General features: G+C 41.3%; 3 protein-coding genes across 4 annotated transcripts; all 3 read right to left on the reverse strand.

Moving 5' to 3' along the window:
• Window positions 1-2510: 2510 nt before the first annotated feature.
• LOC137279271 (monocarboxylate transporter 6-like) lies at window positions 2511-6739 on the reverse strand. The gene is made up of 4 exons (XM_067811778.1): window positions 6555-6739; window positions 5460-5603; window positions 3346-4347; window positions 2511-2742 (listed from the first exon to the last, which is right to left on the reverse strand). Exons 1-4 carry the CDS (start codon window positions 6685-6687, stop codon window positions 2591-2593), a joined length of 1431 nt encoding a protein of 476 aa, XP_067667879.1. The 5' UTR covers window positions 6688-6739; the 3' UTR covers window positions 2511-2590.
• A 3499-nt stretch (window positions 6740-10238) lies between these two features.
• LOC137277568 (uncharacterized) lies at window positions 10239-13584 on the reverse strand. The gene is made up of 3 exons (XM_067809362.1): window positions 13407-13584; window positions 12087-12224; window positions 10239-10462 (listed from the first exon to the last, which is right to left on the reverse strand). The coding sequence occupies exons 1-3, from the start codon at window positions 13582-13584 to the stop codon at window positions 10239-10241; spliced, it is 540 nt and encodes a 179-aa protein (XP_067665463.1).
• A 2569-nt stretch (window positions 13585-16153) lies between these two features.
• On the reverse strand, window positions 16154-21834 carry LOC137279272 (CUB and zona pellucida-like domain-containing protein 1). Of its 2 annotated transcripts, XM_067811779.1 has the most exons (6): window positions 21698-21834; window positions 21485-21566; window positions 21162-21258; window positions 20410-20534; window positions 17863-18003; window positions 16154-17363 (listed from the first exon to the last, which is right to left on the reverse strand). In XM_067811779.1, exons 2-6 carry the CDS (start codon window positions 21522-21524, stop codon window positions 17104-17106), a joined length of 663 nt encoding a protein of 220 aa, XP_067667880.1. In that variant the 5' UTR covers window positions 21525-21566; window positions 21698-21834; the 3' UTR covers window positions 16154-17103. The 2 variants fall into 2 exon arrangements, with proteins under 2 accessions (XP_067667880.1, XP_067667881.1); XM_067811780.1 differs by having other exon boundaries at window positions 16159-17363; window positions 21485-21828.
• Between the last annotated feature and the right edge of the window lie 3399 nt (window positions 21835-25233).

Genomic DNA, 25233 nt, shown 5'->3' on the forward strand with positions numbered 1-25233 from the left:
ACACCTGGTTCCAGCTATCGACGAAATTGTACAAGATTTGAACCATAGTAAAATCTTCAGCGAAAGTTAACATCAAGCGAGCCTTTTATCAAATATAACTGTCAGAAGATACAAGAAACATTATAAAGTTCATCACTCACAAGGGATGTTTAATGTTTGATATATCATGTGCACCTGAAATATTATTACAGAAATGTGAAGGAACATACAACATCCTTGACATCGTCCTCGTGCATGCAGCAGCAGAACATGACAAACGACTGAGACAAGTATTGGACACAATTAATACTGTCAGTATCATGAAAGCATTGTGAATAATATTGTTATGAATTTTCAGTATGAATGTGAAAATGTTGTAAATGGTCCAATGGAAAATTATGAAAAGCAGTGTAAATTACTGATTTACCTAAGCTCGATAGCAATCAATGCGCATCTAGAAAACTAAAGAAAACTGGAAATTCACGTCACCTAGACCAGTGAGAATGAGGAAAACAACTTCAAATTCGATGATTTCATTGTCTGATATATTTGACATGAATTTATAATTTGACCCCTAAATGTCACTGACATTTTGAAGTATAACCAGGTAAACTCTTTGAGCACCTGAACCCATAATCCATGATAGCTACTTGTAGAGTACCCACCACTTCCTGTATGAGGTGCATGCTGGGAATCAACCGAGTGACTACCGAAGCATGATTGTGTGTTTGAACACGAATGAAGTTCATTATGTTAGTTAAATCTGAACTCGTATCGTACAGGACTGATTAAACGAAACCGTTCCTCATGGTCTAATAGTCTGAGAGAGGTCCATTTATCAAATGGGTACCTAATGACACTAGAATCATAATTTGGCAAATATTAGAAATAATCGAAATGTAGATTCAGAGGTTAATATGTGTTTATTTCTTTAACTGTGCACTCGCCAATACACAGTTATCTATGAAACATGTAATTAGTCACAGTCAGAAAGCCCCATAATTACTTGTATCCATGCCGACTGGGTGCAATGACTCGACCAATTCGCCAACCGCAACCACCCGATCGAGGCGGTCAACACCTTTGATCTGCGTTGTGCACCCGGTTTCTTCACGGGGCGAAAATCAATACCCTGATTTCAATTTTGAAAAGTAAAAAAACCAATAACGCATGCTATTGGACCAAAAAGGCAACACTTTCCTGCTTCTCATCGTGATGACATGGCAGTGGTTTCAGTCACTATGGGCAGGATGTACGTGACAACATCAATGTGATGACGTCAAGTGCACCAGGTCACATGGTTGGTGATCTACTAACCTCGAGTATATTTGTGAAGCAGGGAGTTAAGAACGTGTTTTGACAGCATTGAGCATTATTGCACCAATATTTCGGCCAGGGAAAACACAAAACATTTTACGCACAGTACGTACCTGAAAGTGCGTCTTCTTTGTGTAAAAAATTCCTAAATAATAATGAAAGAACTACTGTCAAATTTTACCCTTTTCACCATAATAACAATAATAATGGATTTATAGAGCGCCGATTTCCAAGTAATATTGCTCAATGGCGCTATAGATACGAGTAGAAACGATTGTAGACAAAGCCTATAGAAAAGAGAGTTTGAACAGATGAGTTTTGAGGGCAATTTTGAAGGCGTCATTAGACTATAGGGTTAGTGTCAGAATGCTCCAGAGAGAGGGGGCTGTAGCAGAGAACGCTCTTGATCCCAGGGCTGTTTTGACGTGACATCACACATATTAATCCCAATGGCTAGTTAAAAACTGTGGCTAAGTAAATTATATTAGTTCAGTGAAGAAGGTGAAATATGAATTTGTAACCAGGTTTGAAAGGAAAATGTTTCTTTTCCGCGTCTGCCATCTCAAGCCCAACCACCATTAAGTACTGTCATTAAAGGCGACCGCTGTATATTGAACCAAGTGTTGTTTTTTCTAGAATAAATGACCATCTTTTTATGCGAGGTGGTAATTTAGTTTGTTGCATTAAAATGACACGGGGTTGTTACCATATGTAAGTATAAGTGAGGAAGTTGGGTGTTGCGCCACTGTAATATTCAAGCATTATTACTTGAGTGCGTGAGTTTAGTTTTACGTCACACTCAGCAATATTTCAACAATATGGCGGCAGTCTGTTTATAATCGAGTCTTACCAGTTGGGATAGCATGACATGTCACAACCAAATCAGCGAACCTGACCATCAGATGCCGTTAGTCACTATTTACGACAAGCATGGGCTACTGAAGATCAATTCTTACCCGGATCTTCACGGGTTAGGAATACTACGACTTGAGACACCAAAGTGATGCTTCACAGGTAGAACCCACGTGCAAAATCTAATCGTACTTCCGGTGCGACAAGTGCGACAAGATCGATAAACGTAGGTCAGTTAATGTTCATCAGCTATTTATTTATTACTCATTTCCAAACCAAATACACTCAGACTGCCATAACCTGTTTAAAAACTGGCACAAAGTGTTCTGAACTTCATAAAATCATAAATACACACACACTCGTGGACCACCATCTTATTTATTGAATCTATTCTCGTCCATCCGCATAAAACATCGACGGCGTAGTGTTCAGCAGTATATGGTCACAGGTGGGTGGAGACTGTTTCCTTGTTGAGGTGTTGTGAACATCTCTGGCGAATTGCGACAATGTAGAAAGCTACACCACAAGCAGCCATGGCAGCCATAGCAGTCAACACAACTCCATCGTATGAGTTAGTGGTATCCTTCACTGTCCCTAGTAAATAAAATCATTTTATAGATATCGGGGCGTTAAAATATATCAGATTATTCAGGATACGAAAATACTGAATTTGTGGCGAGTCACAAAGGTGATGCTTAATGCTAGTTCTAACATATTAACAATATGTAATTACTTCAGCATAAGACAGATAAAGCAATGTGAAATGTAAAAATAAGGACAACAGAGCTGGCTCATATCAGTCAAACTAAAGGATATCAATTTCAAGAGTTGGTACTATCCATCGCTGTCCTTGGTAAATTTGTAGATATTTACGCGATTACAGATTCTTCAAGACTAATAAGATCTTGTACTTGTGTTGATTCATAAAGTTCATGCTTCATACACTTTTAGCGCATTAGCAACCAGTAATTACTTAGATAAAGAAATGATTATGTAAATATGTTGCAGCAATACCAAGGCGGGGAACATCAAAAGTGGGCTTCACACATTGTACCCATGTGGAGAATCGAACCTGGATATTCGACGAGAAGAGCGAACGCTTTAAGCACAAAACTACCCAACCACCCCGGTAATATGAATACAGCAGAGATGTTTATTATTTATTATTAAACGTTGACTAATTCCTAAATACATTACCTGCAATGGGGCCTCCTAAGAATGCTCCCAAACCACAAATCGTTTCACAATAGCCCACTGCCGATGCGTAGCGTTTGGGTCCTGCTATTGCATACATGAGAGTGGGATAGGCCACTGAACACGACCCCAGGGGAACGCCATAAGAGACGACAGCGGCGACTAGGGTGGGGTAGGTGTTTGCCCACACTAGGGGTAGCAGACTTGCGGAGAGTAACATGCACATAGTAGCAAACACCGTCACTTGTGACACCTTCACCATAGGTCGGACGAAGAGGTAGAGGAAGCGTCCTGCCAAGCTGGATAGTCCAATAAGGGAAAGAAGATAGGATCCAGTTTGGGCATCAAATCCTCTAGACATAACCATGTCTACGAAGAAAAAGTTTATTGAAGGCAACAGACTCATCAGAATAAACAGACACATTCCTAAAACAATAAATGCAAAGTCTTTAAATAAGCCCAAATGAAGGGATTCTATAAAAGACTCCTTCTTTTGCTTCGTGTCTTTCATTTCAGAAATACTGGAGTCCTGTTTGCATTCTTCAGTATTGGATATCTGTAAAGTACTGGTTATTTGGCCATTGTGTTCTTCTTGGCTGCTGTTGCTTTTTCCATATTCATCTACAAAAGTCACATTGTCATAGGCTACCGAACTGCTCTCCATCTGAGTTGTGTCTTGTAAATTAGTGACAACCATGTTATCTTCTCTTATATCATTGTATGCTATTTTCGTTTTTGCCTTGAGTTCTTTGTCTCTCTGGATGTCTTTACTGAGCACTGTCAGAAGCATTCCAATTGGACACGCTTGGAACATGAGGCCGGACAGGACGAGGAAGGCACCCCTCCAGCCGAACACATCGATGAGAGCTGTGTTGAGGAATGGGGCGATGAAGCCGCCAAGGCCGGGGCCAATACTGACAATAACGAACACCAGATTCCGTCTTTTGTTGAACATCAGTCCTGTTACTGTGTAGGGAACCACGGTAAACGTGCACAGTCCACATCCTGCAAACAGCCAGAAGGCGAGTGATTTGGGTTAAATGTTGGATATGAAGAGTACTTCAAATATATCTCGGAATGTCAGTCCGAAGTCAGGTTACCGTAGGTTTTGTGCGATCAATGACCAACACTACCATAAAGAAACATCGTAATGGCGAACCTGGATTCAAATGCTTATTCAAACCCGCTGATTCAAAGAGCTACAATTTTGGCCTTGGACGACTTGGTCACGACCTCTAAAGCAAAGTTACCTTTAAACTGTCTCAGGCGTGGGAGCAAATTTTATCCAAACTGATAAATAACTCACACACCTCTTAATAATCTAGAGAAAGGAAAACAAAATTATGTAATTGTATAAATGTGTATCGTTTAAAATATGTTCAGGTCCGCCGGACATTGCTAATCGCTGCATAAATAGTGTGTTACTGTGGTATTCGGATGTATAGAACAAAACAGTTAATAGTATCAAAATCACGTAGATACAGATAATCAGGAAGTGCTTGGTATAAACTATGAACCATCTTCCCAGAGTGTCTTCCAGCCCAAGTCTACACCCTTGCTGTTTGATTCAAACCTTCTTGGCTCAATTGTAGAGAACGAATTGTGGATCGTCTGATGAAAGACGTTCACAAAGATCACGACCACCATGACGACATCAGACGACCCTGGCAGATTAACACAATCACTCTTACAATGCCACTCAGAGGGCGTCATGTAAACATGACATTGAATCATAGTCACTGTGTTAGACATTCAGTCCATGAGCATGGCTATGATGTGCTCAATGAAATCTGCACATAAACACTAGTGTAAAGAGTCTGGGACGACTAAACAGTTTTGTCTTGTCTTGATTTTTGAAACAATATCTGAAAAAAAATTAGCAGCGATCTTGTTTCCGAATGGTTTATGACTGGATTCCACATTAGGGATAGAACTCTTCTGAACGTCTTTATAATGACATATTTGGGATAACTCTTTCTCAGCCTGTTTAGTGTGGGAAAGTGAGTGAGCTTGAAAGGCAACGGTCTTATATATGGACCAATGGACACCTTCCGTTTGCAGACACATACACCATCTCCTTTCAGTCAAGAAGAGATATGAAACATTATTCAGCTCACCTGTAACTACTCCGACAGTAAAGATGAGCACCGGCAGAGACGGGGCAAAGGCGCTTCCCACACATCCTATTCCCGCCAACAGACCGCCAACAGTGGTCACGTGACCCTCTCCAACTTTCTTGATGACAATTGTGGCAAACATACCTGTGACAGTGATTGCCATTATTACCCGGGAGAAGGACTGAGTGAATCACATTTTATGTCATGTGTGATTTTTGAAAGTATGTCTTTCCAGCAATGTGAATTTGCTTATGTAAATATTTCATAGTGTGACAACTCCACTACATTTGATTTATGTACAATTTCTCTGAAACCAATTTTCAGATTTTTTTTTCATTAGAACATGAGACTTGAATATAATGAGTAAGATGAATACAAAATCAGTTAAATGACACTGCGAGAAATTGGGATACACGATTTAGGGCCATCCATATCTATATTTGAAAAAAATGCTTATTGTTTTGTGATGATACAGAAAATGCAGTTTATATTATGCATATTTGTGTTGGACCAGTTTAGGTTCTTATGAACAAAACAATTCAAAGTATTTGGCAGTTATCTTTAACTGCACTGTGACGTCATATGTTTCGTAACCAATGTTATCGTTATTCCTAAAAAAGTAAATCCATTTGATATACATTTGATATCTGACCATGTTTTGTTTACCCACTCTATTTTGTTTCACAAAATGTATTTACAGCAAGACAATAACGTCCTGACAGGTTCTACCAAGGCTGAGTGAGTTTAGTTTTACGCCGCTCTCAGCAATATTACAGCTATATGGCGTCGGTCTGTACATAATCGAGTCTGGACTAGACAATCCAGTGATCAACAACATGAGCATCGATTTGCGCATTTGGGAACCGATAACATGTGTCAACCAAGTAAGCGAGCCTGACCACCCGATCCTCCTTAGTCGCCTCTTACGACAAGCAAAGTCACCTTTTATGGCAAGCGTGGGTTGCTGAAGGCCTATTCTACCCCGGGACCTACCAAGGCTGAGTAGGTCGGACCTAAAAACGGTAAAGACATTTGCCGGAGCTGACAATATTTGATGCTCTTTGGTAATGTTTGGTATTATTGAAATGACTTCACCTGTTCCAAACACAAGTCCTGTGCACACGGACTGGAGGAGGGACGCCATGGCTCGTGAGGATTGGAAGGTATCGAGGATCTCCACAAACAGGACACCCAGTCCCACCAGGAAAGACATCACTATGAACATCATGGAGACTAGACATGCCGCCACCACACACTTCTTTACATTGACAGTTCCTATCCTGAACCTGTAATATAAATGACATCATGGAGACCAGACATTCCTCCACCACATTTTTCCTGAACCTGTTTCAACAGTACCCCAGCTAAACTATTTACATTTTATTGTGTGTCTGAGGGTGTATAATCCAGGTTAGAATTCATCGTCAGATACCCATGCTTGGCGTATAGAGGCGACTAAGGTGGATCGGGTGGACAGGCTCGCTGACACATGTGATCGAATTCCTCTTGCGTAGATCGATGCTTTTGCAGTTTGTCACTGGATTGTCTGGTCTAGGTTTCGCCGTATTTACAGAACCCTGTCGTACTGGATTATTTTTGAGTGCAGCATCAAACTAAACTTACCGATCGTTTACAACGTGAAATCCGCAAATCATACGTTGGTAAAAACGGCTTTATCTTGCACTGTCTGGATGAGCGTCAATGGTCAACTGGATACAACGTTTGCGCGCAGAGTGAAGTATAGGTGGCTTGGAGCCCGGTCGTGTAGCATAAAATAGGGTAAACACTTGTACTTCATGTTGCCTTGTCTGGTAGCGGTCGGCGCGATGTCAGTGGTATTGTGAGAGTAAAGTATCCATGCTAACCTGAGACATCTTAGGATGATGTCCATTGTAAACAGGGGCATTACAGATTCCAACAGCCACACAAGCAGAGTCGTGTACATCGACATGTAAGTGCAATAAACTTAATTTGACGTCAAACCATTACACCTAGGCTATGTCATCAAAATAGCAAGACGACGTTTTATATCCCTGTATAACATATTTACTTCATGAAATAGACTCAACATAAAATACTCGGAAAAAGTTGAAGAATATCTAAAATTTCCTCATGACTGTTGAGTACTACTCATGTTTGAGGTGAATGCTGTGAGAAGGATTTGACTCTTACCGTTTCCGAGAACTTGTTGTCATTTCCTCTGGCGGTTTCGGTGTATAGTTTGTACCTGGTCCAAAAGTGGTGACATTTAGGCTGCTGCTGTTTTGTGGACGTCCGCCGGAATCGTCTCTAGGTGACATTCTTGATAGCAACCACACTCTCAAACACTTCTACTATATACCTTCCACACAGAGAATTGCACAAGCAATGATAGTGTTGAATCATTTCTCATTACGGAGAAGACATCCATGGCTTTATTCCAGTCATGTATGCACGTGTGCGACAATACCATCTTCCGCATTAAGTGGAACACATGTGCCACCGCGCATATCTATCAATCCTGCCATGCATAACCCTAAGTGTTAAGATTCAGAAGAGCAATTCGAATTTAAATCTGCCTTCACATTACAGTCTAAATATGGTGCTTGTATAGATCTCGGACTGAGCCACTTCCTCTTGTTGTGATAGTCGCACAGAAGGCCTATAGTTCCTCAAACAGGTCTTACATACCTCAGACAGATTATATGAGACAGGTCTGATAGTCACACAGAAGGCCTATATTTCCTCAGGAGGATGCTTACATACCTCAGACAGATTACATGAGATATGTCTGATAATCGCACAGAAGGCCTACATTTTTTTCAGTTGAGGCAGTTCCTGTTGTCTGATGGTCTAATAGGGGTCATGTATATGTATCCTGCAAGTAGCTGCCTACCCCAAGACTGACTACATGAGACAGTTCCTCTTTATCTGAAAGTCTGACAGGGCCTTATGCATTCTGCAAGTAGGTACCTACAGATCTCAGACTGATTAAATGAGACAGTTCCTCTTTGTCTGGAAGTCTGATAGAGTTCCATGCATCCTCAAGCAGGTACAGATCACAGACTGATTCCGTGAGACTCTTCCTCTTGGTCTGATAGTCAACTGGAGGGACATGTATCCTCAAGTATGTACCTTCAGACGTAACACTAATTACATGAGACAGTTCCTCTTTGTCTGATTGTTTTATAGATGGTCATGTACTCCCACACGGGTATCTACTATGGTAATTCAGTAAAACGCTTAGTTGGAAAAAGATATTCTATATTGGAGGTTGAAATGTGTTTATTTCTTTAACTGCGCACTTACCAATATTCACCAGAAAAGTTCATGAGTAATGGTATCCAAGCCGATGGGGTACAATAACGACAAACAAATCGCCAGTCGTAACCACCCGATCAACGTGGTCACCACATATGACCCGGTACACCCGGTTACTTCACGGGGCGAAAATCAATACCCTAACTTCAATTTCATTATGTCATAAATACCACGTGACACTGGAACTCAGCAACACTTTTCTGCTCAAAAGTATCTCTCATAGTGAGGACTTCGCAAAAGTGGCAGTACGTTATTTTTGTTAACTGAGATGAAATATTTTATGAAAATGGAATAAAACACAACAAAATATACCCAAAACTACATAGATCATACTTACGTTGATGCACAAACACAAAAGATCAAATGTGATAACGTTCTAATGTCTATGCATATGGTAACGAAATAAATAAGTCAGCAGTGAATTAGGATGGACAGGTTATGCGTGATCGTTGTGTTGGAGGTCAAGAGCCCAAGGTCACATGGTTAGCGACCTACTGACCTCGAGTATATTTGTGAAGCAGGGAGTTGCGAATGTGTATGTTTTTACGCAGCTTTGGGGAATACTGCACCAGCGTTCCTGGGAGGAGAAACACAAGGTACTCTATCCACTGAAAGAATCTTCAGAATAACAAGAGAAAACAATTAAAGTATGCATTCTTCTTCTTGTAGAAAATTGGAAGATCTGTTGTCAAATATTTATCCTTCCTTTTAGCCATCACTCTTAATTTCCGACAGTTTGTTAATTAAACTCTGTGGGTAGGTAATGTAACTCATATCGATTCAATGAAAACCAAGGTAATAAATGAATTTGTAAGCATGCCTGAGAGGTAAATGTTGGCATTGCGCTTCAGAAATGACACAACTTTATGGATGACCAACTTCCTCATTTAACAATGGGTTCTTATACCGTTAACTTTATCTGGTACATAAACTGGTGTACCCCATCAGTCCCCCATATGCTTGAAAACGGCGTGGGGACTTATACCGAAACGTCGCAATTGTTAAAATGAAGACGTTGGTCGTCCTAAACCTGTGGCATCTCTATACTAGCAACTTTCAGATGCCACTCAAACAAATTATTCCTCTTCCATTTAAACATGTAAATACACTCATGTTGGACAGCGCATTGTTTATAATATGTACAAGCTATAGATCGTGGTTTTGATAGTGTATCAAGCAAACTATGTTTCTTCTCAATCATCTTCACTAAATCCAGGGTAAAGAAACGCCAGAGATGATTTATTCCTTACAAATAGTCCTGGGCTTAGGTTTTCGAAGTTCTCGTAGACAAAAGATAGTCGCAGGTTAATGTTAATGTTTGGCACTTACGACTGTCTTGGCAGCTATTGAGAGCTTCGAAATTCTAGACCCTAGGTTTCGTCGTCGGTCTAGCTGGATGTAGGGTGCACATGGATGTATTATCACTGTATCTTATATACATCTCTTCCTTCCCAGGGCGGAACGCACACACAACTATTGTCACAGTTCGGTCGTAGGTCTGTTGGGATCGTCGGCAAAACGGACAGTTAGATCGACAGCCCTGGACTTGGACCTTGTCACTGCTGCCGAAATAAAGAGCGGCACGCAAGCGAGGACGAGTGTCCCGATCGCTCCGCACTCCAGGTAGAAGGCCCACCCCAGGGACGTAGAGACGCTCCAGTTCGTCACGGCGTAGATGAGGACACCGACTCCAATCTGGATAACTGGGAACACAACAGTCCTTTTAAGAAAATATATAGTCAGTGAAAAAAAGAAATACAGTCTTGACTATCACGAGGAACAGATTGTATTTAGCTTGAAAAGCAAGACAATTGTAACAGATGTTCGCCTAAAGGGTAAGCCGCATTCTGTAAAGTCGTCGCTTGAGTTGAGAGATTGTCCATGTTTTACAGGGCAGTCGGCAATATATGAGGGTCCGTTACTGCGACCTGTCAGTGATCGACTTTGGGTATCTCAAACCTTCTGTCGGGAGCTTGTACACAGTGAATAAGTAGCATGCAGACATTTATTCATGGACATTTTTGACAAACATGGGTTAGTTCGGGGCAATGCACTCCGTTATCAGGAGAAAGCATATTAATCACACGCAGCCTGTCTACAGACCCGATGACATCCAGTAGGGTCAAGTCAGAACAATGCTGAACTTCCTGACAGTAATTGGACATTATCCAAACAGCTTGCAGCTTTCTTTAGCGTGATTGAGACTGGTTTCAAAATGGCAACCTCCATCCCAGGCTACACTTTGGAAAACATGTTGACAAAGTTCTCAATTCAAGGATTTCAAGTCTAAACCTAAGATTTAATATTCTGGAAGGTGTAAAGCGCTGCAGGGACCACAGGAGGCAGCGTTTACCAAGGACTACAGAAAGTCTCTTTCCATTACAAATGTCACCCCAAATGAAGTCAAACGGACAGACAATGTCTGGCATTCGGAATCAGACGGGCAGACATTAACTGGCATTCCGAATGTCCCGTGACATGAGCTTCTCGGGAATGGGTAATTATACAATATATCTGAGCGACACTTTGATGAGTCTGATGAAAGGTACACCTGACAGGACCTGTCATGGGATGTCCCTCAGATCTCTGTGTAGGGACAACCAGCACTAAGATCTCACTTAAATGAGTTTGAGGGGATATATAATTATGGGTAACTCTGTATCTTGTATTGTGACTAGAAACATGCTGATGTGAATACGAACAACTTATAAAAAGCAACAATTTGTGGGCTTTTGCACCTATGCCATCTTTGATGCCACATACCCATGAACCCATTACCGTTGTACTTCCAATATCAAGTTGCCTGGTTTTGATTTTCACATTCTAAGCTGGTCACTATTATATCAGCTACGCATCTGGGTCTAATTTATCAATCAGAATGCAGTGTCAACCTCAAAGGAAAGTCCTCAGTAATCTATGAGGGAAAATATGTCTTTATGTGTATTACAATTGGAGGTAGTTTTGTACTATAAGTTTCTTTCTTTAACGTTTTCTTTTCCCTTAAGTCGATGTTTGATTAGTCGTTAAAACATCTGAAAATCAATCGATTTCAAGGAGAACAGGAAACATATACAGGTTAGTTCTGATGTTGGCGACAGTAGTAATGGGTCGGTGTATGACATCACAAAGGACCCAACATGGATGTGTCGGTGAACGAATTCATAGCTGATGGAAAAGCAAATATCTGTCTTCGCTGAAGTGCCTTGCCAGTTTAACTTTGTATGTTTCGCATCCTGTACTGTTAGGTTAGTAGTTGCTGCAGGGGAGAAACTGACCTACCACCTTCTATGACGCAGGTAATAACAACGTTAGGTAAATAAAGGATACCTGCTATGAGCACCAAACTTCCTGGAACGAGACTGAGTGCGGGACGAGGGGCTCTGGCGTTGATCACGGATATTACAAAAGCCACAATGGTGAACAAAAGACCGGAAGCTGTCGTGGCCTGTACGGCGTGGAAGTATCCTAGCAACACAAGAAGGAACAGGGTACAAAGGACATTTTGCTGTACAATATCCTGGTACTACACCGTGGGTTTACACGTATATATTTTGCAAGTCCAATAACGTTATAAATTATATCTATATATTTTTTCATTTCGAAACGTTAATTTTTCAACCACTATTATAAAATTAAGACTATGTTTTGACGTCAGGCCAGACGAAACAGGTTACATCATCACAATCAGGATTATCACCCTTCTGTGTCCACGTGTGTGAGTGTACAGTCCGTTTGAGTGAGAAACGGACCGATGAATTGCAAATTCTATCATTGTACAGAATTGCCACATATATATAAATAGTACTCATGTTTATTATTTACTAAAACCCAACAGCTTTCAGATATTTTCCGGACTCCACCGAAAACGTTGTTGAAGAAACTATCATCATTGAAAACGCAATAGTTGTTATCTGTCGCGGCGGGGTGAAACCGCAGAAACGGAAAAAAATACAGAAATTTTGTACAAGCATCAAATAATCCGTAAATCCATGGTGAATGCACATTATCACATTCCATCACCTGATCTACAGCATATGCATAGGCATGACAGACACCACCAAGAAAGTTGTTTAAGAAACTATCATCATTGAAAACGCAAAAGTAACGTTTGTAATGTGTTGTTCATATCCTGTAGTCAAATTCATGTTTTCTTTCGTCCGTCAATTCCGCGCTGTACTGTTGGGATACCACATTATAGCATGGATATCACATTTATACACTCAGCAGAGACTGTACGGTGGCCACCAGGGCCGAGGGGAAAACCTAGAGGTTAAAGCGAAGAACCAGTTTCGATTCCCCACAAAAAGTCAATTTCTAGCATTCCCTGCTGTGCTATTGCTGGAATATTGTTAGAGGTGGCCTGAAACTAACCTCACTCACTGACTCACTCATTGTATCGCGACCAGTGCTTGTCGCCCTCGTTATATGTATTCCGGTTTGGGAGCGCTTCCTTCAAGGGCGACCCCATGGCCATTTAACCTTTGGGTACCACAACTTGTCTGCAACAGGCTCTTGTATATATCTTGGGTCATCATCGTAAACCAAACGGGAAAGGAGAATCCTTGCGTATACTGCTTACACTCTTCCCGGATTAAGAATATAATATAACTGTAACTGAACCTGATGATGAGGACTCTGTGAACTAACCTGTGAGCATCGCCTCGTCCATGAGGAAAGACACGCAGGATCTCCCAACACAGATCTGCCACAAGCCGTAGTCCACCCCGCTGACTACAAGCCAGTACGGGCTGCAGAAGCTGACGGTGTGAGCCAGTAGTCCAGCAAGCAGCATCAGACTCCCCACCACGGACAATTTGGCCGCCATCTTGAACTGTTCGTCAGTCTGTGTGAGTTCAATATTCTGATATCGATACTCGGTGACTATAGGGAGTTACATTACTAAGATATGTGGGACGCTGGGTGGAGGTCCATCTGGGATCATGTTTCTATTTGTTCTTCATATTTATGTACGATGATCCTCATCGGTATGTACGTGACTGTCTTCGTGACATGCCACGCCTAGTATGTGCTTTATTAAGGTATCTGTCCCTTATGTCACCAGACACATTCGATACATTTAATAACTGAAATAGACATGGCATGTCTTAACATAAGACTATATATAGGGCAGGTGTCACTGTGTCACAGTGCAGAGTTGCGTCCCTTGGTTGCGCCAGAAACCTGTTATTGTGGTTACCGCCCACCCGAACGATGATGCTGCGATCATGGCGGCGATTAACACTCACTCCAACAGTATGGTTCAGTTGCCATGGTTATCGGACATTTTGTCTGAGTAATGAATAAGTTATTATATTATTATTATATAACCTGCTGTTACCAAGTAAATATGTCGTCCAGCTAGTTTGTCGCCCAAACAGAAATTAAAGACGTTCACAATTCATTATGTGGACTTTCTCACAACGGTGGATACCCTACTGGAGACACAGAAGCGGTCTTTAATGTTTGATCGGTTTGTTGTTTAACGACAATATTCTAGATATATGGAGACGGTCTGTAAGTAATGAAATTGGCAATTCAGTCATCAACTGCACAGTATACATCTAGGCAGTTTGTATTCTCTGACATATGTCAACCATCAAGTCTAAGCCTGTTCACCCGATCCCGTTAGTCGCGTTTTTATTAAAAGGGTTTAAGATCATGGTGTAGAATTACCTGAGTCATTAAGTCTATGGTAATACGTCGTGCAATAGAACTCTATATGTGAAGTTTTATTCAGTTGTATTGTTATTAGTTTTGACAAGCCTTCAACTTTAAAATATTAAAAAATGTTATATTTTTATTATTTTTTAAATACAAGTAGCTGAAGATAAAAATAAGAAAAACAAACCGACCTAAATGTCGAATATTCTTTTTAGTTTTGAACGTATTAATGTGAAAAAAATATGTGTCAGATGTAATATTGGCTAGTGTTCATGAGATTACAGAAACCCCGTGAATTCACTCACTCGCTAAGACTAGTAATAATAGCAACGTACGTGTATAGTTTGGATACACACACACACACACACACACACACACACACACACACACACACAACGTACGTGTATAGTTTGGATACACACACACACAACGTACGTGTATAGTTTGGATACACACACATACACACACACACACACAACGTACGTGTATAGTTTGGATACACACACACACACACAACGTACGTGTATAGTTTGGATACACACACACACAACGTACGTGTATAGTTTGGATACACACACACACACAACGTACGTGTATAGTTTGGATACACACACACACAACGTACGTGTATAGTTTGGATACACACACACACACACACAACGTACGTGTATAGTTTGGATACACACACACACACACACACAACGTACGTGTATAGTTTGGAGATATATTTATATATATACTCTTTCAGTTGCAAGACCCGTGAAGGTCGGGGATAGAGTGGGCCCTCAGCAACCCATGCTTGCCATAAAAGGTGACTATGCTTGTCGTAAGAGGCGACTAACGGGATCGGATGGTCAGGCTCGCTGACTGGGTTGACACATGTGATCGGTTCCCAATTGCGCAGATCGATGCTCATGCTGTTGATCACTGGATGGTCTGGACCAGACTCGATTATTTAGAGACCGCCGCCATATAACTGGAATACTGCTGATTGCGGCGTAAAACTAAACTCACTCACTCACTCAACGTATTGTCCTTCCAGATAATATGTTTGCGTGCTGCGTCACCATCCCATTTGCTGTTGTCTGTGACGCACAAGTCAGTTGATCGAAAAGGACCAGGTGGCGAATCGGTGTCGCACATACACAGTTCTTCATTATGTTGTTCCCTTACATATGTCAGCTTTACGAACCACACACATTACCTATTGGAAGACAGAAAATCATCAGAATGCAGATAGTATTTATTTTCTTATGGTCCAAAGCAGTGGCGGTGAATGCTGCTGGCGTGGCCGTCCCGGTATATGCTGTAATGGCGATGCAGACACGTGTCGTGGGTGTAACGAGCGGGATTATACATGGCGACAGCGTCACCTTTCACACCATCAAGGTCATCCGTAACCTGAACGTTCGTGAAGGTGTTATCTTACACCTGTGCTGCAGCATACAGTTATACGTCATTTATCAAGTAAGTTGAGCCAGGTTTCCTAATCCAGTTGACACGGCCGTTTCTCACCTCAAAATGGTGCTCTCCAACATTTCTTATAACCTTGCAGGCATGATAATGCTTCCGTTGTGCGACACCGTAATATTTCAGCAATGTTTATCGGCGGTGTTTGACTCGCCGATTACAGACAACCCAGGGATTGACATCGTGAGCACTGATTTACATAGGTCGTCAAGGATGATATGTTTCCATCGCGTCCGTGTATTACGTGAGTATATTATTTACACTTTCAGACTTAGACCAACGCTTTATTCTCTGAATACATTATACATTTTGACAGTCCCTTATTTCCCTTAAACTTTCAACTGGAGTCTTAGTGACATGTGAAATTAATATATTCTGTCCTCATAATATACCCTTCCAGTCATCTTATGCAACGCTAAAGCCTTAAATACAGCAAATCTTGAATTCCTTGGGTTCAAGTCAAACGTGTCACACATTGGACATCGATGAGAAGTTTATTCCACATTGCAGCATGCAGACCAATGGTATGAAACCGTTAAGTTTTATTCAAACACCACTTTGTCAACAATACACATTGTGTGATTGATTGATAAATCATCAAATTGTGAAGTGAACTGAATCGATCCACTGGTTATAAGGCGGCAGCAAATTGAACCTTCATTGGTAAATCCACCTGAACTTATTCCGTAAAATTAGTTACTTCACCTGATGAAGGAGCAATAATTAGCTCTGAGACGTGGTGTATATGAGAATAAAATGACGTAGATTTCTATAAAACGTGTAATGTATTCAGATATAGTTCATATAATTGAAAGAATAAAGTATGTTAGCCACACAGGGTAAAATGCACACATGCTCGTCCAACTTCTAAATGCTCTTCAAGAACTGCACTATCTAGTAAAAGCTGCACAGGAGTTGTGTCCTAAATCACCAATGAAACATAAACGTTTAAACTTGTCTTGACCTCGAAAGCTTTAGAAAAAATCCGATACAGATTTCATATAAATGTCAAACGTTTCCGTCAATATACATTAAAATTATCACAAACCCCGAAATTTCGGAAAAACAGCATCCAGCACATGTATCAACGAAGGGACATTACTCCATGCCATGATCTGCTTATCTGGATGATGGTTATTTGAAACAATACAGTCTGGATAAACAGGTGTCTACAGAGGGCAACAACAGTGAAACACGTAACACTTATTGACAGCTATGCTTCCGTTTCAGTCATACGAGTGTCATCTTTGCGAAGCTCCATAAGATTCATGCACTGATGGTAGTCATCCGAGACTTTCTCCTGGGAGAACCTAAACCCTGTCGTCAACCACTCCCTCCTGGTTGAACCACGACACGTTGAGATGATGACGAAGTACGACACTGTGAAGAACATGATGGTGGCAAGGACCACCGCGATGACGTTGTCGGTGTGGGAGTTTGGCTCCTTCACAATCACATCTGGCCTCAGGCTACCTGCAATAGCAACGTGAACAAACAGGTGTCGTAACAAAGGGACATCATCTGTCACAAACAACGTTAAGGTCGGGTCGTGAATTTAAGATTTGAAATGCCGTTCTGGAGGGGACAAAAACCCATTTACCGATACTTTTTCAGAGTTTGGTGGAGGAGTTGGTTCAACGTCAACGTTATTTCTCTTAATTCAAAGAACAGCATACATAATATTTTTACACAATACATTTTCTCTCATACGCCGATCCTGACGTTGAGCAGAGATCGCTAGCTGTATGTTCTTGCTTTACGTTTGCTGTAATGGGTCTTTGAGATTCGCCTTGTTTGAATATGCATTTTTATGAATGACACAGACAAGCCTGACGTCTGCTATCGACTCATTGTTGATATTGGAAAATATTTATTTTTAGCCATTTAATACCTCTTCCATATACTGAGATACTATATACTTTGTCGACAGACCGGTGGCCCTTCTTCAAGCGTATTGAAAAGATGCACTTACACCAGTATTTTATCTTGAATCCGGCATAATTGCGGGTGTCGTCGGTGGTGAACAGGATGGTCAGATTGTTACCGGAGGAGCTGAGCGTGGGCCGCGAGAAGCCGCAGAACCTCCCGAGTGGCGGACTGAGCGTGGACGGGCCTGGTTGTACAGTAAGCAGTAGTTTAATTAAGAGAAATCCCTGTCCATATAAAAAACGAAATCTCTGCCATACGCATCATATTTTTGGGGTATGAAACTCCCAAAAGCTTCAGCCAGACCGCAGGACTAGTTAGATGTAAAAGTTGCCAGCCCTGACCAAAACTTACCTCTCCACAAAAATATGAATTTACTTGGTATAATTAAATCCAAACTTATGGAATACTGAAAAACCCCAACCTATTGCAATGCAAGAACAGACTAAATGTTTATTTAAGAGTTATGGATGAATTAATAATGATGTGAAATCAAGAACCATGATGAATATCTTCATTTGCACGTCCAAATTTTAACCCCACCACCGGTCAGGTTTTTCGAACGCTGGTATTCTGGATATTCTGTTTGTATAAACCTGCACTCAGCAAGATGACGGCTAACGACGTTCTAATCGTGTCTGTACCAGACAATCAAGTGACTGACATTATGAGGCACAACTACAGAGCCTGTGTTTGTGAAGCACTACCGCATGGTTGTGATACCAGGTCCTCAGGTCCATGAGGCGATCATATCGTCATAAACACATGCAGAGGCAAGTCAAACTGTGATTAATGGCACCAGATGGAGGTGTACTGAAGTTAGTACTTGCATAAAGGGATCGACAATAAAGGGAAGGGATAAAGACGTAGACAGTATGGCTCCAACCATTCACCAGGACCTCGATTCGAGTTTCGATACTGGACCTTTCGATTCGATAACTCATACAAGTAAAAATGTCAGATTTCATTTAACTCTCAGAGACGGCTTTTAGCGTGATGTCCATAGGCAATGTCTACTAACAACAATTCTCAATGAATAATAAGCCCCGCGATAACCAGTCAGGCTTCCCCTTATTGCAGTGCTCGAAACTGCTCGAGTTGGAGTCACAATTGCGTTCCGTTTGTGCGGAAATATTTTCAGTAGGTATTCAAGTATGGAATCCAAATAGTGAGGTTATCGAAAATCGAAACTAGTATGTCAGATTCGATGGAGAGAACCGGATCGTTGCAGACCTAGATCGTTGAGGATCTAGTAGACAGTGATGAATGGACAAATACTGTTATAAGGAGGTTAACTGTGGTGTCAGCACCACTGTGCCATAGGGCAACCAGTAATGTCTGCCACAATGATGGAAGGAGGTTAACTGTGGTGTCAGCACCACTGTGCCATAGGGCAACCAGTAGTGTCTGCCACAATGATGGAAGGAGGCTAACTGTGGAGTCAGCACCACGGTGACATAGGGCAACCAGTAGTGTCTGACACAATGATGGAAGTAGGTTAACTGTGGAGTCAGCACCACTGTGCCATAGGGCAACCAGTAGTGTCTGTTACAATGATGGAAGTAGGTTAACTGTGGTGTCAGCACCACTGTGCCATAGGGCAACCAGTTGTGTCTGACACAATGATGGACGGAGGTTAACAGTGGCGTAAGAAGGCAAATAGGAGTGTAATCAGGAAGGGTGGTATAAGGAGGCAAATAGTGGTATAAGGAGGCAGAGTAGTGAAAGGAGGCGAACAGTGTCGTAAGGTGGTAAGCAGTGGTTTATGTAGGCAAATATTAGCGTACAGACATACAGTAATGTTGTCCACACCTGTACACTGTGATAAAGGTGGTTACATCTGAGCACAATCCTATGCGAGCTTCGTGTCCATTAGCCTGTCAGTGATTCTGTGTGCCGAAACACTTTCTTTTTTTTTCAGACAATCTTTAACACTCTTATTGTCTGTGTTTCGGGACCTTGTACCCATGAAATTCATTTAAGGCAATTTGATAATGTGTCTCTGAATCTGATTGGATCTAGTCTTAAAATTTATATTTTTTTATCATATACAAAACATCTTATATATATTTGCTATTAACGCCACGTACCAAAACATACATAGATTAATTTGACAACAACCAAAGAGTGCCGGTGAATGACAGATTATCTTTTCCGAGTTATATAATTCTTGAACCTTGGCCAGAGAATTACATAGTTTATATGACGAAGGAAATATAATCTGTCATCCCACGTCACCAGTTGGTTATTAATTTTATTACGTATATCACACCCGATCTGACAAACGCTAAAATTAAAACAGCATTCTCTATAAGGAAAACCAGCGATGTGTCTTAGGTGTCAATTCCACGTGCATTCTAACTTGTAGTCTTTCGACATGACTGTTGGGCAGTCCATCACATAGTGTCAGCCGTACCGCCATGCACCTCCACGTACCGTCATGCACCTCCACGTACTGTCATGCACCTGTTCGTGCCGCCATTTGTCTATACGTCAGGCACCACCTATCTCGCCTAATGCAATAGTCAGTTCCCATGCACATCGAGTCATGTACCCCCACGCACCGTCAGTAAACTCATGCTCCTCCACGTACCGTCATGCACTTGGACGTAATCCCATCTACACGCCGGATCCTGCTCGATGTGAGTAGCAACAGCCTGTACTACGATGACGTAGATAGGATGAATCGCCGTCAGTGTCCACGTCTCCAGGTGGTTACTGGGATACATAAAATATAATCAGGCATCACACAACATCGTACCATGAGTGTACCCTGAAGTATTCACCAACACACGACACTCCAAAAATGACAAGATGACTGACCATTATTCCAACCTGGCCAAACAAGAATTCTTCCACCAACTCCGGACAATTAGAAAAATAAGTGCCAGGCCTGGACTAATTTACTGGGGTAGATGATTATGTCATTATCTTAGAGCCAGAGACATCCGTTTCTATTGTCAGGTCTGAATGTTGAGAAACCTGCTGTTAGTGCACAGTACAACACAACTGGAATTTAATGGTCCTTTAGCGGCTTGTTATTACGTCTCTCGTAATGTTACACTTGATGGATCTCAATTTTGCTTAATTTGTACGAAAACATCCAAACTAATGCTTAATGGAAGGACTTGAACTCAGATAGAATAGTAAACACCAGATCACAGAATACATTGTTAAGATAGCAGATAACAGTAATCTAAACACTAGTTAATTGTACCATTCATTAAAACACAGACAACACATATATACAGCTAACACACATTGTGTATGGGAAACTTTAAATTGACAATCATTAAGATGATGGAAAAGTATTTTAAAATAAATCGTAAGACAATGTGGTCTTACTGTGGGTAGTTGACAGGCCAGGATGGGGAAGTGATGTACCCTGGGGCTGGCCCGGCCAATAGAGAAGTGTGTTTGTAGACCTCTGCTGCTGCCACGCCTATAACAAAAGTACAGGATCAGCTGGTATGCATTGTTATTTTCCATTAAAGTGTAGACACGAACAGCCCGGAAAAATATCACTACACTCAGTGAGCACTAAGTCTCTGTGGCAGTGATTCTTACCTGTCAGAGCTAAGGAGTACACAGGCGCAGCGTGAACACCTGCCAGTCTATCAAGGAATGTGTTCACGAGATGTCACTGAAATATCGAACACTGAACTTACCTGCGAGAGCGAAGTAGATGTGTCTAGCCCAAAGGCCCATCACCTATATTAGTCTGTCAGAGATCTGTGTCACGGAATGTCACTGAAATACATAAAATATTGCTATACAAACAGCTTCTACAAAAACCTTTCAGTTTTGTGGTCAATCAGCAGTTAACATCAGTCTTCCCAGTGATCGCCAATGTGATGTACCCTTACTGCATCAAAGGGTACCTGGTGATTATTCCCAATAGGAGTATACAATAGCTGGTGTGTTCCCCTCCATACTATAACAGCCCACCGTCAAGGCGTCATGTACCTGCCCTGTCCGGGTAGTGCATGTTTAGGAAATACACATATCACATGACTTTACCAGGATTGCTAAGGGCGGTGAAATCGTTGAACCACACAAGAAGGATCGATATACGTTGACAGAACAGCTATTCTGGAACATTGATTCCTGCTCTCCAAAGTCGGGATGGAAATAGCATTGGATTACAAACAATAATATATATAGATGAATTGTTGGCGCTTTTCTTTCTACGACTGGTAAGACAGGGTGTGTGGGTCAATCGTTGCCTTCATGGTTTATGTGGATATACTCACGTTCGCGGAATGAACACCGTCAACGCTGGCACTCCAAAACTGTGATTAATGCTACGTTTCAGTGGCAGTTAATCAATCTGCCACTGAAGATGTGACGTAACCGTCATTTTGTGCAAAGATCAAATATAGCGAAGGAAACGCAATGCTTGTATGTCAACAACAAAAGAATAGGTCGATTGGGCGTAATGAAGTCACTTCCCATCGATTGTCTGATTATGGCAAGGCGTGGTCAGACATTGACTTCAAGGTCTCTAGGAAATTAGTAATTATGCACACAAATGATAATTGTGAATAACAACTGGTTAAGTACCAGCTTGACGAAGATCGATTTCCCTGCATAGATGATAATTCCAAGGATACATGCACATATCCCGGCAAATGTAACAGCCATAGCTGGTCACAGAAAACAGTAAGCTCGATGTCCTTGAGATTTTAAAAGGAGAATCGGAGGGCAATTTAGTTTTTCATTACGTCTGAAGTTCGGATGCGAGATTGCTTCAACGTATTTCCATTTTATGGTTACAAAGGAACTGCCAATGTCTTCCTGTGACGTACAACAAGTGTATGCTTTTATATGTGTTCGCCAGTAGAGACAGCATGGAGACGGCAGAAAGTTCTATAAGAAAATGTTAATCTGACGTTCTCTGCGAAACATATCTTGCTCGAAGCGTGAACCAAAATTGTCCAAATCTTCCCACTTAGTGATTCAACACTGGAGTAATGACACTTCTACCACTCACTTACGATTCATCACATTAGCCACACCATCTACCACTCAAATATGATTCAGAACTTACTTAACACCAACGTCTACTACAAGATGATTCAGCAATAAATTAGCAACAACTTCCACCACACAATGATTCAGCAATAAATTAGCAACAACTTCTACCATGCAATGATTCAGCACTAAATTAGCAACAACTTTCACCACACAATGATTCAGCATTAGAATTACGATTTCTACGATTCATTGATTCATCAATGCAGAACTGACAACTTCTATCCCACTGAATATACAACTCACGAGTGCTGACAACATCTTCCACTCTCAGTGAATTCAACACATGGTTAGAGACTTTTACCATTCACCACTAAAACGGACTACCGATCGCCATCCTGCAAACTCAACGCTTTGCTCGATAAGATTGTGTTTCGACGGTATTTAAACTCAACAATCCGGACAATACAATACAACAATACTGAACAAAACAACTGTGAACTAATTCCGCTTTATCGTTATTTCATCACTACGGAACCAGACGTTTCCCGGTGTCAGGTGTCCTGCCGCCAATTCAACATTCAGAACTTTAAACATTTATTGGTCAGTTCCTACCACACGTTAAAGCAAACTATAAAAGCCGGTCATAAAGTTTGGTAGATGTGTCTCAAACTGACGTTGAAACATCAACTTATGAAGTGACAAAAGAATGGAACATTTAGATGTATATTCAAACAGAATATTTAACTACAGCATAAAAGTTCAACCCTTTTTCATGTCGAAAACAATGTGAATATTTCAAATGTGAATGTTTCCAGATTTCATGCTCAGATATGAACGAAATTGAAACAGCGTTTCCGCGATGTAATATACTATGAATATTTCACAATCTTAATTTATTCTTTCCGTTTTTTTTCACTTAGCCCGTCGTCGACCAAATGCAGGACAGGAATACAGTCTGACAAGGATGGGAACAGGTGATGCCCATCGGAGGCGTACATCTTGTACTATCCTCTAAATGTCACTGCTATCTGTTAGGAAGTCCAACATTGTGTCTATACTTGGAATGTTTCCTCTGTTAACTTCAAGGACATTTGCTTTCATTTCTGACACATTGTCCTGAACCTTGAGATTAAGATGTAAATATATACATGGACATGGCGGTTTGTGGCAAATACCTCATAGGTCAAGAAGTGGATGTATAAAAACGTTTTGAAAGTTGTAACTTTGACTGATATATTCACGCAATTTCTTTTCTTTCTGGACATTCTGGAACTGTATAAGAAGTTCACCCTTTGTTTAACTACAGATAGCATGGTTTATTTCTTAATCAGGGATTCCATGACGAATTTTCTAGATGTCTCAAGAGTTTTTGCATTCAAGAGAACTTTGACATAGACTTGTTTTGAAAACAAACATCTTTATTATGATGAGTGGTGTTTGTTCTGAAGAATATCGTCTTCAAAGACATTTCACTTGGAGGTTTGATCGCGTTGTATGAACATCCTACTGCTACCTCTATCGTCATCTCAATATATTGATACAGGTTGAATCACGTCATTGCTTCAGTGCAAAAGCAACGCAAATCTGTTTTGGTTCAGCTTTTAAATCGAAGACAAAATCACGAACGCTTACTTGAATGAGATTTCATTTTATTCTTTTGCTGTTGGGTATATGTCTGATATCCCGCAGTATAACATTGCTGGAATATCTCTGCAAGTGTCGGAAAGTCAAACTCACTCCCCAGGGTTTGACCTCTGAGAAGACTCCCAGCCTGTTTGTGTGGATTGGGTGGGCCTCATTACCACATCGGGTGGACGGACGTCAGATGGCTTCCTGTGGCCCTCACTTGTGACTGGTGTCCTGTAGTGGACACTGAACTCCAGGTATAATTCCAATCATGTCACTCGTTCGTATTTGCAACCAGCAACCTATTTGCTCTTTGGAGGAGAGAGTAATGTCAAGCCGGCGAGGATACCAGTGCCTACCTACCTACCTACCTACCTACCTACCTACCTACCTACCTACCTACCTACCTACCTACCTACCTACCTACCTACCTACCTACCTACCTACCTACCTACCTACCTACCTACCTACACACACACACACACACACCCTCTCTCTCTCTGTCTCTCTCTCTCTCTGTGTCCCTGTCTCTGTCTGTCTGTCTGTCTCTCTCTCTCTCTCTCACTCGCTCCATCGCTTACTCTTTCTCCAACATATTGAAGAGCACACGACTAGGGTTCCATTCCCTACCTGGGTACTATGTGAGAAGCCCATTTCTGGTGTACCATGGAATACTGCTCAAACCCTGTCGCTCACATACAGAAGTAGAAGTAACCTTGTTGAATGTGTGTGTGTGTGTGTGTGTGTGTGTGTGTGTGTGTGTGTGTGTGTGTGTGTGTGTGTGAGAGTTTAGTTTTACGTCGCAATCAGCAAA

Source organism: Haliotis asinina, chromosome 3 (assembly GCF_037392515.1).
Source record: "Haliotis asinina isolate JCU_RB_2024 chromosome 3, JCU_Hal_asi_v2, whole genome shotgun sequence".
Classification (NCBI taxonomy): domain Eukaryota; kingdom Metazoa; phylum Mollusca; class Gastropoda; order Lepetellida; family Haliotidae; genus Haliotis; species Haliotis asinina.